The sequence below is a fragment of the Hypanus sabinus genome, chromosome 14 (assembly GCF_030144855.1).
Source record: "Hypanus sabinus isolate sHypSab1 chromosome 14, sHypSab1.hap1, whole genome shotgun sequence".
NCBI lineage: Eukaryota > Metazoa > Chordata > Chondrichthyes > Myliobatiformes > Dasyatidae > Hypanus > Hypanus sabinus.
Window position 1 is genome coordinate 82,649,072 of NC_082719.1, and position 15,588 is coordinate 82,664,659.

At 40.2% G+C, this 15,588-nt stretch overlaps 1 protein-coding gene and 1 long non-coding RNA gene across 5 annotated transcripts in view; one reads left to right on the forward strand and one right to left on the reverse strand.

Annotated features, from left to right (window-relative positions):
• LOC132404927 (talin-1) overlaps nt 1-15,588 on the reverse strand; it is a 230,382-nt gene that overhangs the window by 28,428 nt on the left and 186,366 nt on the right. For all 3 annotated transcript variants that reach the window (XM_059989539.1, XM_059989537.1, XM_059989538.1), the window contains 11 exons: nt 13,869-14,012; nt 13,444-13,605; nt 12,541-12,681; nt 10,230-10,411; nt 8,594-8,726; nt 6,355-6,456; nt 4,603-4,773; nt 3,465-3,614; nt 2,746-2,847; nt 2,543-2,662; nt 1,394-1,540 (listed from right to left, as the gene is read on the reverse strand). In XM_059989539.1, the coding sequence (XP_059845522.1) occupies nt 1,394-1,540; nt 2,543-2,662; nt 2,746-2,847; nt 3,465-3,614; nt 4,603-4,773; nt 6,355-6,456; nt 8,594-8,726; nt 10,230-10,411; nt 12,541-12,681; nt 13,444-13,605; nt 13,869-14,012 (1,554 nt within the window). The remainder of the gene's footprint in view (nt 1-1,393; nt 1,541-2,542; nt 2,663-2,745; nt 2,848-3,464; nt 3,615-4,602; nt 4,774-6,354; nt 6,457-8,593; nt 8,727-10,229; nt 10,412-12,540; nt 12,682-13,443; nt 13,606-13,868; nt 14,013-15,588) is intronic.
• Nucleotides 11,282-15,588, forward strand: part of LOC132404936 (uncharacterized) — a 34,198-nt gene continuing 29,891 nt past the window's right edge. For both annotated transcript variants that reach the window (XR_009515713.1, XR_009515714.1), the window contains exons 1-2: nt 11,282-11,609; nt 13,850-14,003. This is a non-coding gene — a long non-coding RNA (uncharacterized LOC132404936). The remainder of the gene's footprint in view (nt 11,610-13,849; nt 14,004-15,588) is intronic.

Genomic DNA, 15,588 nt, shown 5'->3' on the forward strand with positions numbered 1-15,588 from the left:
GGGTTTCTTTTCTATCATGGTTTTAGCCAACAGACACATTACATCTCAAATGTCCAAGTAGCCTTATTGCAATCCTATTTGCATCTGGGTATCAAAGTTTCAGTTTCTTTCATTGTTTTCCACATAGCACTTGGATAAATTCACACATAAAGTGCTGGAGGAATTCAGCAAGTCAGGCAGCATCAATGAAAGGAAGTGGACAATCAATGTCTCTGGTTGTGATCCTTCAACAATATTGAAAAGAAAGGGGGAAGATACAAAAATGTTGGGGGTGGGGACGGGGGAGGAGTGGAGCAGGAGTTGCCCATGATGGAGCAGGAGTTGCCCATGATCCAGGTGCCGAGGTATGGTAACAGGCTGGTGAAGTGGGGGAGAAGAAAGAGCGGGAATGATACAGCAAGCTGGGAGATGATAGGTAGAAGTAACAAAGGGCTTAAGACGACGGAATTCAATAGGAGACAGCAGTGGACTATAGGAAAAAGGGAACAGGGTGTTGGGCAGTGTGTGGGTGATGGACAGATGGAGGGGGGGGGAGGAAGAGGAGAACAAAGAGTTAGAGTGGTGGAACTGGTGGTATAAGTGTCTCCAGGACTTGGATAATAAGCAGTTTGCTTACATTTAGCATTCTGAGCGAGAACTGCTCGTCTAAAAGATGTAAAATTAAAGAGCCTACATCAAGATTTTGAGTTGAGATTTCAAGAAATGATGGATGGTGTTTAACCTCGTTCCAAATCATGGGCATTTCATCATCAACATCTGGCAATTTTCTCTTTCAGCTTGATGTTATCTACTTCTGGGCTTTGAACAAAGAATTTTAAAAATCTTAGACAAGCTGCAAGGCTATTTGCTCTGACCTGGTCCAGGACCAATTATTTCTCTTTTATATACAAGTAATGGATACATCAATGTGGGATTACATGTGCATGACTTCTTATGCATATTAAAACCAATGTTATTCTGATTTTTATTAAAAATTCCCATTTTTTTGCCTGTTGCACAAAAAGGCAGCCTATAAATCAAATCAAATTGAATGCCACATTGCACAAAGTTAAGGCAATCAACCTTTAAAGTCAATGAAGCCAAAACACGAGACCTGGATCAGCTTACAAGGATAATTGTTATAATCTTAGGTCATGTCACAATACTGGTAGCTGTCCAGAAATAGGAATAATGTGGCTGGTCAAGAAGAGCTGCTATTGGCATCTGCAATGAACAAACACCGACAGTAGGAGACAAAGCCAGGTACTTTTACAATGCAAAGCACTTTTAAAGTATATTATATAGATCAGTTGGAAATTGTTCAATGTTTTCCTGAGCTAAATACCAAGAGAAGTAAGATTATCTAAATGCGCATGATGTTCCATTTTGAAAATATATGTTGATAATTCAATACCTTTTCAGAAACTTTGCGAGCACATTCAATGAGTTCTTTCTTTGTGAAGGCATCGCTGGGACTGCACTGGAGTGAACCAGCTTTGAGAACCAATGAAGCACAATTGTGACCCAGTTCTTGCACACGGTTCTTGATATGATTCCCAATCTAGAAGTGAATTTGAAACAAGTTATAAAATTGTGAGAGCACCAAAGTGATATTTTTATTTAAGATAATCACAACACAGTAATCTAATGTTTATTAAGCCTCAATAAAATTAAAACAATATCAAATCAAGATAGCAAGTTAGTATTACAATTGTGATTCTACCAAGCACTGAAACGTTTTGGTTACGTCTTAAAGGATTATCATCAAAAAGATGGGAAAATAATTTGTACTTTGTATTTATTTTACCTTTTTGTTAACTAACAGCTTTTTGCCTTTTAATCTCATGTTTGCAACTTATCCCATTATAAAGCTACATTGTCTGTTATGATAAGCGCTCTGTAAGTGGTGGCATCCATCAGTCTCGCGAGACCATGCAGCTGCGCCTGGAAAGTCTACTGGAATTTCCTCTCCAGGGCACAAGCCTGGGCAAGGTTTTATGGAAGATCAGCAGTTGCCCAAGCAGCAAGTCTCCCCCCTCCATACCACCGATGTTGCCCAAGGGAAGGGCAAGGGCCGATACAGCTTGGCACCGGTGTCGTTGCAGGAGTTGCCAGAACGAGGTTGAAGGCAACGTCGGACTGCCTTAGGGACTCCAGCTCCGGATTTGTCCTCAGGGTTTACTCCCGAAGCCTTTCCCATGAGTGGGTATGGCCGCAAGGCAGCAGAGGTTTGAAATCAGAGTTTTCCCTCTCTTAGGTGGACTGCCTTCCCAGGCTGACGAGCTCCATCTACCCGAAGCACTGGTTTTAAGGCACCAAGACCCGCCTTCACCCCTTCTCCTGTCAGTAGAAACAGTTCCACTGGGCTTAGAGGCTAAGCCACACGAGAAGGCCAGGAGCTGGACTTGGTTGTCAGAGTCTAGTTCAGGCACATGCCGTGAGGAGCACTTTTAGATAGTGGAAGCTTGTTCCCACTACCATCCCTTGGTTTGACAACCCTGGAAATAAGTTATTATTATTATTGTAACTGCATTAGATGCAAATCCTATTCTAGTGAAGTTACCTCTTCATTTTCAGCTGTAATGGCTGCAGGATTGGCTTCCTGTGCCAGCTGTCCATAGTCACTTGTAAGTTGATTTGCCAAAGTCCCCAGCTCATCTGGGTTGGTGGTTGATTTAGTAACCTGTGGAAATACAGAAGATGTAAAACAGCAATTCAAACTCAATAGCCCAGTTCAAATGGAAATTTAAAGTAAAAGGCACTCACCATTTCTTGAACTGTGACTGCAATAGCTTTGGCGGTCTTCACCATGGTGGTCTGGTAGTCAACAAATGATCCCTCAGGCTCCACTGGAGCATTTTCATCAATCTATGTTCAGAGCAAAAAGATCTAAGCTTTTGCCACCCACATACACTAAAAACAGCTGTGGATTAACACCGCAAATTCAAAAAACACCAAAAAACTAATGTATATATTTCCAAATAAAAATGACATTGTGGAGAAGAATTCACAGTTTTTGGCAGCTTTAATTGATTCTGTTGTCTTAACGCAACACTTTTCTACTATTCAGTAATTTGCCTGATTTGTAATGTAATTATTAAACTTTGACCCATACATTTGATTAGCACATTTCTAAGCAGCAGCAATGTGCATTTATAATTAAATAATTGAGTTAATATATCAATTCTGATAAAATGCCGCTTCCACAATCCTTTACACTTATCCATTTCTTAACTCCAGAAAGACCCAAATGAATTTTACATTAGAATCCCCGGAGCTGGGTAAAACGAATGGAAATAATTTTCTAATAACATTTAACATTTTTTCATGGGATGATCAACCTGAATGGCCTTGTAGGTGTGGCAGTAAGTGCCTTCTTGAAGCACTATAGTCCTTGTGGTGAAGGATCTCTATCCTTCGTTGGGGTGGAGGTGAGAATTGGTCACTGTGCTCTCAGTGTGATCTGTCCATGCTGCGGCCCTCACCTTGTTAATAGCCTGGTTGATGGAGTCCACCATTCCACTCACAACACCCGCAGCACTGGCTGCATCGCTGAGTGTTCCTGACAGGTCCTCCACTGCCTCCTTCATCATCTGCACAGACTCTTCCAAGGCATCTTGTGTCTGTGCTGCTTGCTAGAAGAAAATAAAACACTTGCAAATTAATGCCACGAAGTCCATTTGTAATCGTTCCAATAAATTTCATTATAGATTTACAAAATTCTTCCCAGATTTAATCCAGACTTCTTTATTTCATTATACTTCCTAGAAAATGAAATAATTCTTTCTCCTTCCTTCTCACTGCTGTTTGAGGATCTCAGCTCAAAATGTCAACTGTTTGTTCTCCTCCACAGATGCTGCCTGACTTGTTGAGTTTTTTCATTATTTTGCCTGCTGCTCAAGATTTCCAGCATCTGCAGAATCTCTTGTATTAATACAAACCATCATTTTGCATCTACAATCAAACCCCTTTTATAATTTTGAAAATCTGATCCCGTCATCCTTCAAACTTAAACTACAGGAGGGAATATTAAGCATTTCTGTGTGACTCACATATGAGAATCCATAGCATTTGGGGTAATTCGTGCTCTACCTCCCTAGGGTCAGTATAGATTTCAAGAAGCACAGTGCCCCGATCTACGTGGGATCTGACCAAGTCTCAAAACACCCGAGACACCGTTTCTGTACACCAACCCACCAAGACTAGCATTTCTTTGGACCTGTTGCAAATGTGGATGAGCTATTAAAAATCAGTGCAAGTGGAGGCATAGCAGTTGCCAGCCTCGCGCTAACAAGTGTTTATTAGCAAGTTTTTGAACGTATTCATTTTGCCATTGGTGTGAATCTTAGAAAGAATACAATGAAGAACATTTAGCAGTAATGACATCTGACACCTTTCTAATGCATTAAACACAACGCTTGTTAGAATCCATGTGGAGATTATATTCTGAAAACGCTATTTAAGTATATGTTGCAGATTCTCAAGATTACAAAGCACTAACTTCAAGAACCTCTTCTATGATGGTCTCTGCTTTGTTCCTCAAATTGTAAGGACTGCATGCACGAAGAATGCATTTACAAAAAAGGCCACAGGCCTCAACAAATCCCTGAGCGTGCTGCTTACCTTTGGATTGCCACCTGCTTCTTTAGCTGTATACAGCATCTGAAGTGCAGATTCTGCTAGCGTCTTCGTCTGATCCAATAAGTTCATCTGCTGTTGGTGATTAACTGCCTTCGATGCTGCACCAATTGAAGCCAAGGTTAGTGGCTCAAAGTAGCTCGCCATCTGGGCCACCTGTAAAATTTGTACACAATGTACCCAACCATGAATTAGAAGTCATTCCAATTCACTTAATTCTACTATCAATATTAACCAATAATTCTTCCATGGAGAAGACAGTGTGTTTGGCATAAGGTATCTGTGTCTTATTTGCACACCTACAATACAGCAGTTTAGGAACTAAATTCACCATTACTCCACTGTGGTTATAACGGGTTAGCTGCACAGTTCAAAGACAAACTTAATATATTATTTTAATATTTAAAAATTAATGGCATCGCCTGCCATGTTCCTCCAGCATTTTGTGTGTGCTGCTTTTAAATATTAATGTTAGTTAATTTTGTATATAGATTTTACTTCTAGGCTTTAACAATTAGTCAAAATAAATTTATTATTGAAGTCCACATATGTTACCATATACTATCTTCAGGTTAATTTTTCTTGCAAGTATTTTAATAAATAAATTCAATAGAATTTATTTAAAATATATCTAAACAAAGACAGACAAGCTACCAAACTGCAAAAGAAAGACAAGTTGTGCAAATAAAAAATAAATAATACTGAGAACTTTCACAGTCCTTGAAAGCGAGTCTGTGAGTTGTGGAGAAGTCCAGAGTTGTGATGATTGAAGTTACGCAGGCTGGTTCAGGAGTCTGAATGTTGTAGGATAATAACTGTTCCTGAACCTGGTGGTGTGGGTCCTAAGGCTCCTGGACCTCCTGCCCAATGGTAGTAGTGGTAGTATAAAGCTGGTGTTAGTGATTGGGATGGTGGTGTGGAGATAGGTCTCTACCAAAGGAGGAGTAAGGCACTTCTTCCCTCTGCTAGCTTGTAGGTCACAGTTGGGCAAGGTGTGGCCCCCGCTTAGCCCCCCCAATTAGGGTCACGTAAAGCCATGGGGGCAGGTGGTGGATGGTCGTATGAGCAGCAGGTGCACATCACAAGCCCTGCTTATGCGACCAATGACACTGGGCAGACAATCTTTGATAATGGCTGGGGTCACCCATCTTGTAAAGACACTGCCCAGAAGACAACAATGGGAAACCACGCAGCAGAATTTGCCAAGAACAATGGTGGTCATAGAGCATGATCGCCCATGTCTTCCAACACGGCTGATGATGATAATAAGTGCCAAGCCTGTTAATACCTTTGTAGACCAGTATGTTAATGAAATGGGTAGAATTTGGCTCACACAACAAGAGTCTAAAAAATATAAAAGTGACTGGTATCTCAAATCTTTAACGTTAGTGCTGATCTCCCTATTGGGAGAAGCAATAGAGTACGGCCACTCTTTGGAAATGACTACCAAAGTACCTGACCTCTAACCTGTACCTTTTACAAACTGTGAACGAGATCAGGGCTTACCACAGCAGCAGTGGAAAGGCATCTTTGTACAACTGAATGGCTGGTCTAAGCCACCAGTCCGAACTTGATGCATTTCAGTGTCTATTTCTATGACTTTACACATTGCTGAAGGAAACCTATATTTTGGAAGTACCATGACATGATAGCTTTAATTACAGATTTTAAAAAGAACGTTCATTTTGGTATGCAAGCAGCATTAGGAATTTATTATGCATAATACAGATATTTTACCTTGTGTCCTAATTGTGAAGCCTCAGCACGAGCTGCTACTGCAACTGGATCGATCAGATTGCTGATTTCATGGACAGCTCCAGTCATCTGATCTTGTAATGCCTGATGGAAAATTGGAATAAAAATCATCAGTTCCTAGTTGGCAGTTTTTACGGTGCAAATGAGAGTCTAGTGCATAGGAGACTTTAAGACACATTTGTATTTTACATTACAAGTAAAAATCATTAAAAAGGATTCAAAATGTTAACTATTCTTTTGCCTCCACTGATGCTGCCTGGTCAGCTAAGTTGTCCAGCAGTTTGATTTTTGCTGCAAGTTACAGCATCTGCAGTCTCTTGTCTTCTTACTTACAGGTTGCCTTCCACAAAGGCAAGACATCATAATGTACTTTTCAGCCAATTGAATGTTGAGGTATAGTCAGGAGCATAAAACAAAATATCAGACAAACTCTGCACAGCAAATTTGCAATAAACACAAAAGATTCTGCAGATGCTGGAAATCGAGTAATAGACACATAATGTTGGAGGAACTCAGCAGGTCAGGCAGCATTTATGGAGAGGAATAGAGTCAACGTTTTGGGCCAAGACCGGAAGGAAGGGGAAGAAGCAAGAATAAGGTGGGGGAGGGGAGGGGAAGGAGCCACACACTTTTTTTTTGTTTTATAGTGTTGCTGGCTTAGGGATATGTATTGAAAGTTCAAAGTAACTTTATTATCGAAGTATGTACAGGTTCAATTTTCTTGCTGGCATTTACAAATATAATCAATAGAATTTTAAGACAAACTATACATAAACAGACAAAGACCCATGCGAAAAGAAAAACTACAAATAAAAGTAATAGAGAGCTTAAGTTGTAATGAGTCCTTGAACGCGAGTCTGTAGATTGCAGAATCTGGTCTTTTTCAAAATAATGAATCATTTTCATGCAAATGATTTGTTTAATGTTCTATCCACCAAGACAACAGTTTTAGCAGTATAACAATTTCCTAATTTTAAACTGTGTTGGCGCGTGGCCTAGTGGGCAAGGCATCAGACTAGTAACCTGTAGGTCACTGGTTTGAGCCTCAGCTGAGGCAGTGTGTTTGTGTCCTTGAGCAAGGCACTTAACAATACATTGCTCTGTGATGTCACCGGTGCCAAGCTGCATGGGTCCTAGTGCCCTTCCCTTGGACAACATCGGTGGCATGGAGAGGGGAAGGCCTGCAGCTTGGGTAACTGCCGGTCTCCCATACAACCCTCCCCAGGCCTGCACCCTGGAAACTCCAGGCGCAGATCCATGGTCTCTCGAAACCGACGGATGCCACCACACCAATTTTAAACTATCAGCATAGACTGTGCACTCAAGTATCTATAGAGGCACTGTAATTTGCACCTGATGAGGTGAGACTGCCAGTTCTGCTTCATTGTTGCCACTCTATACTGAATTATACTCTAATTGTCATACAAGGGTCTGCATGTACAGTTTTTAATGTTTTGTCCTCAGTCAGCCCCCTAATGCGCCAGCCCCAGGCCCAAGCATTCTTAGTTCTGTAGTCACACTGCTTTGCAATAAACTGGTACAAAGTCAGCTTATGCAGAGCTCCTTAGCCACTTGAAGATAACTGCTGTACCCTGAAGTAATTGATTGACATTGCAATCTTTCCCATGACATTTCTGCACGATATCATTCAATTTTCATCATTAGAGTACAGTGAAATGATGTTTCAAATGCTTAATGGAACTAAGTCTTAAAACAACAAAATTAAAATGGAAAGGCTGAAACACTCAGGATGCCATGGAGCATCGAGAGACAGTTTGCGTTTCAGTGCATTTTAACAAAATTGGGGAGAAAGCTTACAGGCTTTAACTACAGGAAAGTGGTGGGGTGGGATAGGGTAAAATATCAGGGAGAATAGTCTGTAATTTCATACTTTTGCATCAGCTACAACATTCATTTAAAATGAAATAACCTAGGTGCAGAAGCATCACAAATTAGGTAAATATTTAAAAACTGCAAGGAAGTCTGCAGATGCTGGAAATCCAAATGCAAAACACAGAAATTGCTGGAGGAACTCACCAGGTCAGACAGCATTTGTGGAAATGAATAGATAGTCAATGTTTCAGGCTAAGACCCTTGTTCAGGTCTGCAGTCCTGAAGAAGGGTCTCAGCCCGAAATGCCGACTCTATTCATTTCCATAGATGCAGCCTGAGTTTCTGAGTTCCTCCAGTATTTTGAAAGGGGTAAATATTTGCTGATTACCTCTTGGGAGCGGTCTTCTCGTGGGGCCAGCTGCTGACTAATTGCTGCCAAAGATGCCTGGTCAACATCTCTGATGCATCGGTTGAGAACCTCAATGGCTTCATCACACTCCCTTTGTCCGGGAGCTTTGTCTCTGAAATAGATGGAAAAAGCATCTGTTAATGTATTGTGACATCAAATAAAAATCCATGATTGTTACAAAATACCCACACTCTCTCTATAAATCAAGGATGACACAACACTCACTACACATATATCCATTTAAAGAAAACACAGAATACAAGTCCAGCATCATTTTGGTACCAATATTAGCTTTCTCAATGTTTAAACAGATGAATCTGAATGTATATCAAAATATTTTAATCCAGTACACCCCCGAGAGCCCCTGACTGTGTCATACAACTTCCTAATCCTAGAATGAATGCCCTGCTCAGGTAGGTCTGATATGAAATACAAGAGGTTCTGAAGATGCTGGAGATCTTGAGTAACACACACAAAATGTACCAGGAATTTCAGCTGGTCAGGCAGCATCTATGGAGAGGAATAAAGGGTCAACATTTTGGTCCAAGACCCTTGATCAGGACTGAAAAGGAAGAGGGCAAAGAATGCTGAAAAGGCTGTTGCAGATGGTTGGGCCAAGAACACTGCTCTCAGGGACTCCTGGAGCTACGTCGAGTGGGCTCAAACAATCACGACCACCTTTCTTCCCATTGTGTATGACTTCACTTTCCACTAAATGTTAAGCTTCTAATTGGCTTCAACTTTATTTGGGATCCTCGATGTAAAATTTTCCCTGAGAGAAAGAAGTTTAACCGTACATTGAATTTGACTCTGCCAAGTAATGGCTTCACCATAACTTAAGCTGTACAACAGCAAGTTAATGCTGTATAAGTGCAGTGTGTCTCTATAAATATAAACTAGAACATTACACAGGGGTTTCAAGCATAGTGGACCAAAACTTGTATGTAGTTCAAGGTGACAGACTTTGCTAATTCCAGGTACACTTTTGATTTTAGGCAAAGCCTCGTGAATGGGGCTAAATAGGGAAAAAAAAATCTTAGCCATATTTTTCAAGTAATTATTGATAACGAGTTAAAATAGGGGATGGTTCATTATTCAAAGACAACACAAAAATAGCAAACGTATTAACAGTGTGGAATAACGTGGTCAATTAATTTTTTAAGTTGGTACAGCTCTATTTTTAAACATAGATCACACACAAATCTCTCAATATGTAAACTTGCTGCAAAGATTAATTAACTTAATTAATTGCCCTTAGTTAAAACTGAAGATTTTCAACAGTGCAGCAAAATTCCTTAAAAGGTTAAAGACAGAAATAGACATTCAGATGGAACAGTGCGCACAACAGATACAAGAAGCCATAATAAAACTGGAAATGTATTGCAATGTCACAATCATGAAAAGAAAACTTGGAAGTTATTTAGAGTTAGGTAAATCTCAAAGACATAATACAATGCCTGATGTTTTTTTTCTAAAAAACGCAATTATCAACTAACAGGCAACTGAGATTAGACTCCATATCAAGTTGAACTAAAACCAAGTGAAACTTTGATACAAGCCCACTTTTACTTTTAAATGTTCAGTATTAAAACTAACATTAAATAGGGGCATGTACCTGATGGAAGTAATGAGCTTCTTGATAGAATCAGACACAGTTCGGGAATGTCCAGCCAACACAGACCATTTTGGTGGGTCTTTGGGGTTTACGGCGAGTGCGCGAGCTGTTTGAATAAGGCCAGTTGAACTATCTAGCATTGTCTTTGCAGCCACAACTATGGGTTCCATAGCATTACGACCCTGCACAAAAAAACACCAAACATAGGCAAACAATTTTAAGTGAATTGTACAACCGATGCATTTTTTGGCACTTGGTTAAAAAAACAGAGCAGTCTATAGTTTATTTGGAGATTTGGCACCCTCGTGTGGGCAACTACTGTAAATTATTCATAATAACTTCAGGGCTGAAAAGTACCTTCCTTTGCTCACCTGCATTGAGACTGTGTAACTTTTTGGTCAAGTGTTGACCATATGCATGCCGTCACCCAGCAGTGGCCATTACCTTTAGAGATCTACAGAAAAATGTACTGCCTTCCTTTGTAAAATGCTGACTGCACAAATTCTAAATTTCACATCCTTGCTATCGCATAATGTGCAGAATACCCAGAGCCTGGACTGACACCTTGCCCTATTGTCCTGTTTATTATTTATTGTAATGCCTGCACTGTTTTGTGCACTTTATGCAGTCCAGTGTAGGTCTGTAGTCTTGTGTAGTTTTTTTTATGTGTTGTTTTTTTACGTAGTTCAGTCTAGTTTTTGTACTGTGTCATGTAACACCATGGTCCTGAAAAACGTTGTCTCATCTTTACTATGCACTGTACCAGCAGTTATGGTCGAAATGACAGTAAAAGTGACTTGACTTGTTCAAGAATACTTAGATCTGTCTACTTCCAGCACCTCAAAACAGGTTTTTGAAATCTAAAATATTTATCCAGCTTTAGAGAAAAGTACCAAATGTTGATTAAAGTGATTGACTCATCAAAATCACCATGGGAGCAGATTTCAATTTTATTCATGTTTCAGGGTCTGGATACTTTGCTGGGCTGACGTTTATTATTCACCCGTGACTGCCCTTGAACTTAGTGTTTTGTCAGAGCCAACCACACTGGATATCTGGGTGGTCCTTTTCCTTCCTTGAAGGGCATTAAGAAATGTTCTTTAACTCTGTAGTCCTCTTTACTAATAGTTCAGTTCTGAATTCTAGATAATTAACCCAATTCAAATTCTGCAGCAAAAGTGCTGCATTATCCTGAGAATGATGTAATCCACAGCTACAAGAAATTCTGAGTCATTCCATTTCAAACAGTGGTGTCGCCAGTGACCCATGATCAATTCTGACCTCCACTGACGTCTGCACATTCTTCCTGTGGCAGGCAACTTCAGTTTCAACCAGGTGCTCTCGTTTCCTCCTGCCTTCTAAAGACGTGCTGCTATTGATGTGAGTTTGTCATTGAAACAACACTGTTCCAGGTGGGTGGGGGGGGGGGGACAGTTCAGGGGAACATGCCAGGAGAGACTGGGTGGGGGTCAGAGGGAGAGCGGGGGGTTGGAGTGAGAGTGGGGGAGGGAAGGAGGGAGAGTGGGCGGGGAGGGAGGGAGAGCGAGGGGGTTGGAGTGAGAGTGGGGGAGGGAGGGAGAGTGAGGGGGGAGGGAGGGAGAGTGAATGAATGCTCACAAGACCAGGATAAAGTTGATGGGCCGAATAGCCACTGTCCATTTTTATTTATTCCTTCTTTGTTGTTTATTTATTTATTGGGGTACAGTGCAGAGAAGGGCCAGAAGGGCTTATGAGCAATGCCTCCCAGCAATCCCCCAATCCTAGCCTAGGACAACTTACACGACCAATTAACCTGCCAGTCCGTTGAGGAAATCGGAGCAGCTGGAGGAAACCCATGTGGTCATGGAGGGAACATATAAACTCCTTACAGGCAGCAGCGGGAACTGAACCCAGGTTGCCTGTACTGTAAAGCATCATGCTAACCACTATTCTACTGTGTATGCCACCGTGTAAGATGAAAAAGAAATAGTGTTAGTGTCATTAATTGTACATGTAGTTAACGGTTAAGAATTGATTAGTAGTTTTGTAGTGCATTGTAATTGAAGACATACAATATTCATAGCTGAATTCATTGACACCGAGATTGGACATTATATGATAGGGATAATGAGCATCTGACAGCATGGTAAAGGGGGATGCGGAAGTTCAGTCACTGAATATAGATCAATATATTCTCAGACTTCCAGAATCAAAGAACATGGAACTGGTGCAGGAAACTGGTACCAAGGTAAAAGTTCAACCACAAGCCAAATGGCCCATCCCACTCCTGTTACATTTTCTCAGAAATGCATTAAATTGGCTTTTACTGTACCTCAGGACTAATTTGAGCTGGAATGCTCACAAACTCTGGGTTGGAAGCAAACGCCGTCAGATTCTCAACTGCTTCTATCAGAGGAACTGTGGCAGCTCGGCATTTCTCTCTGTTCTCATCCGTAAATGCACCATCAAGGGCCTGTATAGTTTCAAAAGAGTAAAGCAGTTTTAATATTTTTGGGAATAATAATGAACTCAGTGGCCACTTTATTAGGTACAGGAGTGGGAACCCTGTGTGGCTTTCTACTGCTGTAGACCATTCGTTTCAAGGTTGACGTGTTCTGCTTTCAGAGATGCTCTGATGTTGCAATGCAGGTTCGTTTGAATTATTGTCCGCTTCTGGTCAGCTTGAACCAGTATGGCCATTCTCCTCTGAACTCTCTCGTTAACAAGGTGCTTCTGCCCACAGAACTGCCATTCTCTGGATATTTTTGTTTATCACACCATTCTCAGTAAACTCTAGAGACTGTTGTGCATGAAAATCCTAGGAGGTCGTCAGTTACTGAGAAACTCCAACCACCCCCGCCAACAATCATTCCATGATCAAAGTCATTTAAGTCACATTTTTTCCCCATTCTAATGTTTGAGCTGAAAAAAACTGAACCTTTTGACCATATCTGCATGCTTTTATGCCTTGAGTTGCTGCCACATGATTGGCTGATAAGATATTTGCATTAAGAGCAAGTATACAGGTGTATCTAATAAAGTGGCCACTGAATAATTGTTCAAGCTACAGAAGATCATACACTATTGTGCAGTTTAGGCTATCTATTTAAAAAAAAATCAATATATACTTTTCTTCAATGTAACAAGCTCTAATGTATTTATCATCTGTGACTCAACTTCATGCAAGTTATGACCTGAAATGCTTGTTTGTAAATGGGAATTTTCTGGCACGCACCTTGATCGTCTTCACGAGATTGGCTGTACTGTTTGCCACTTCTTTCGCGGACTGCACGAACTGTCTCTTTGCGACGGGGTTAGAGGTCTTGGAGGAGGCCATGCGACAGGCATTGCACAGTGCAGAGGTGTGCTTTGCAACAATGGTGGCAGCAGACAAAACCTGCAGAGAGAAAAATAAACGCAATGAGGCAAAAGCTCCCTCAATCTTCACACAGTCAAAAAAAGAGCATTTTGAGAAGTCAAGAAATAGAATCAAGAACCAGGAACCAAAAATATTTTAGGATAGGGCTCATGACAAAAAAAAAACTCGACAGAAATCCTATGCAGTGAGTGGTTCGAGTCTGGATAATTGCCCACTTTCTTGCCAGTGACTCTGTAAAAAGATGAATTCTCTGATATTGTAGCTACAAGAACAAATCTTACCTGTGTCTGGATACAGGCTGGGTCCACCAAGTTCTGACAAGCCATCTGGATAGCTTGGTTGGCACGGGCAAACTGAGCTGGATCTACTAATCCCTGCTGGCCGGCATGACTGTTTGGATCCGATATTCCTACAAGGTAGGCTGCCTGAAAATCAAGATTTGTTAAAATAGGTTTTAGTTAGTTCAGGAGATGCATAACTTCTGTCCTCCTGCATACTTTTGCCACAAACATCGATCTTCTAATAATTGAAGTGGAGAATATGAATTGCAAAGCTTTCTTGTCAATTTTATAAAGATTGGAACAATGTCCCTTAAATTTTATTTACTTCCTTCACAAAAAGCATTAAAACAAACATCAAAGAAGCCATAGCACACAATACCCGGTCTTATAAAATTTAGTTCAGTGAAATGAAGTAAAGAGACCTGTAATCAATTTACAGGAATCAATTTAACTGATTATATTTGTTTCTTAACGCATTAACTAATTTACCAAGAAATAAGGAATTATTACTCAGACTACGTATTAAAGTCTGGAAAAGCATGTTAACTCTTCAAATGTACCTCCGATATTCATCAGTTTATTTTTTTTCCTCCTCTTCTGGTAATTCAGACTTCATTTGGCTTCCATACAAATTTTGTTCAGATAAATCTCCACACTCTTTCAGCTTTCACCATTCAGTCTCTCTCAATCTCGCCTTTTATTCCTTACTTTCTGCAACTTACAAGTTCGATTTCTAACTTTTCCTAATTCTTGTGAAAGGTCCTCATTTTGAAGCTTTCATTCTATTTACTTTTCCTAATGCCTTTGTCTACTTTGAATATTTTCAGCATTTTTTGTTATTTTTCCAATGTATCATTAGCGTGGCTAAATAAACAACAGCAGAATATGTCCAAACAACTATTATATCCAAACAAATACTTGAAAGATTGGAAATGTTTGTTGATTTATTTATTAGAAACAGGCCCTCTGGCCCAACTACACACATGGCCAATTAAATAAACCTGCACATATTCAGAATGTGGGAGGAAACCAGAGCACATGGAGGAAACCCACGCAGTCACGGGGAGAACATACAAACTCCTTACAGACAGCAGCGGGAATTGAACCCAGTCACTGATGGTGTAACAGCATTCCACTAAAAAAGAAACTTAAAGGACCAAGCAACAAGATTACTCCTTTTATCACTTCTCTGTAATTGCTAGGTTCTCTTCTAAATGACTTGATGCCAATTTGTGAACAATTATTTTTCATTTTAACTGTCATATGTTAGAATTTACGTAGATTATAGCACAAGGAGATAAAATTTGTGTGCAATATAAAATGGATGACTTCACCAAGGTCAATCCCAATCTAGTAAAGGGTTGTGTTTGAAAAAATATAATGGATTTCCCTAATGGAGTTTACAGATAGTTTAACCTCAAGTAACAGGAATGATATGAAAGTTTATTGACAATATTAGATTTAATTATACTTTTGGAAGATTGTTTGATTGAGTGAGAGCACCAGTAGATTATACAGGAGTGAGAAGTATTATACATACATACACACACACACACACACACACACTCACTCAGTGCACCAATGTTCTGGAAGTTAATAACCTTATAATTCCTGAGTATAAATTAATCAGGATTATGCTAAGAGGAATCTGAACAGAAATGTCAGCTATTGGCTCTTTGCCCACTGAAGAGCTAACTGAAAGGGCATTTATTACCATTTT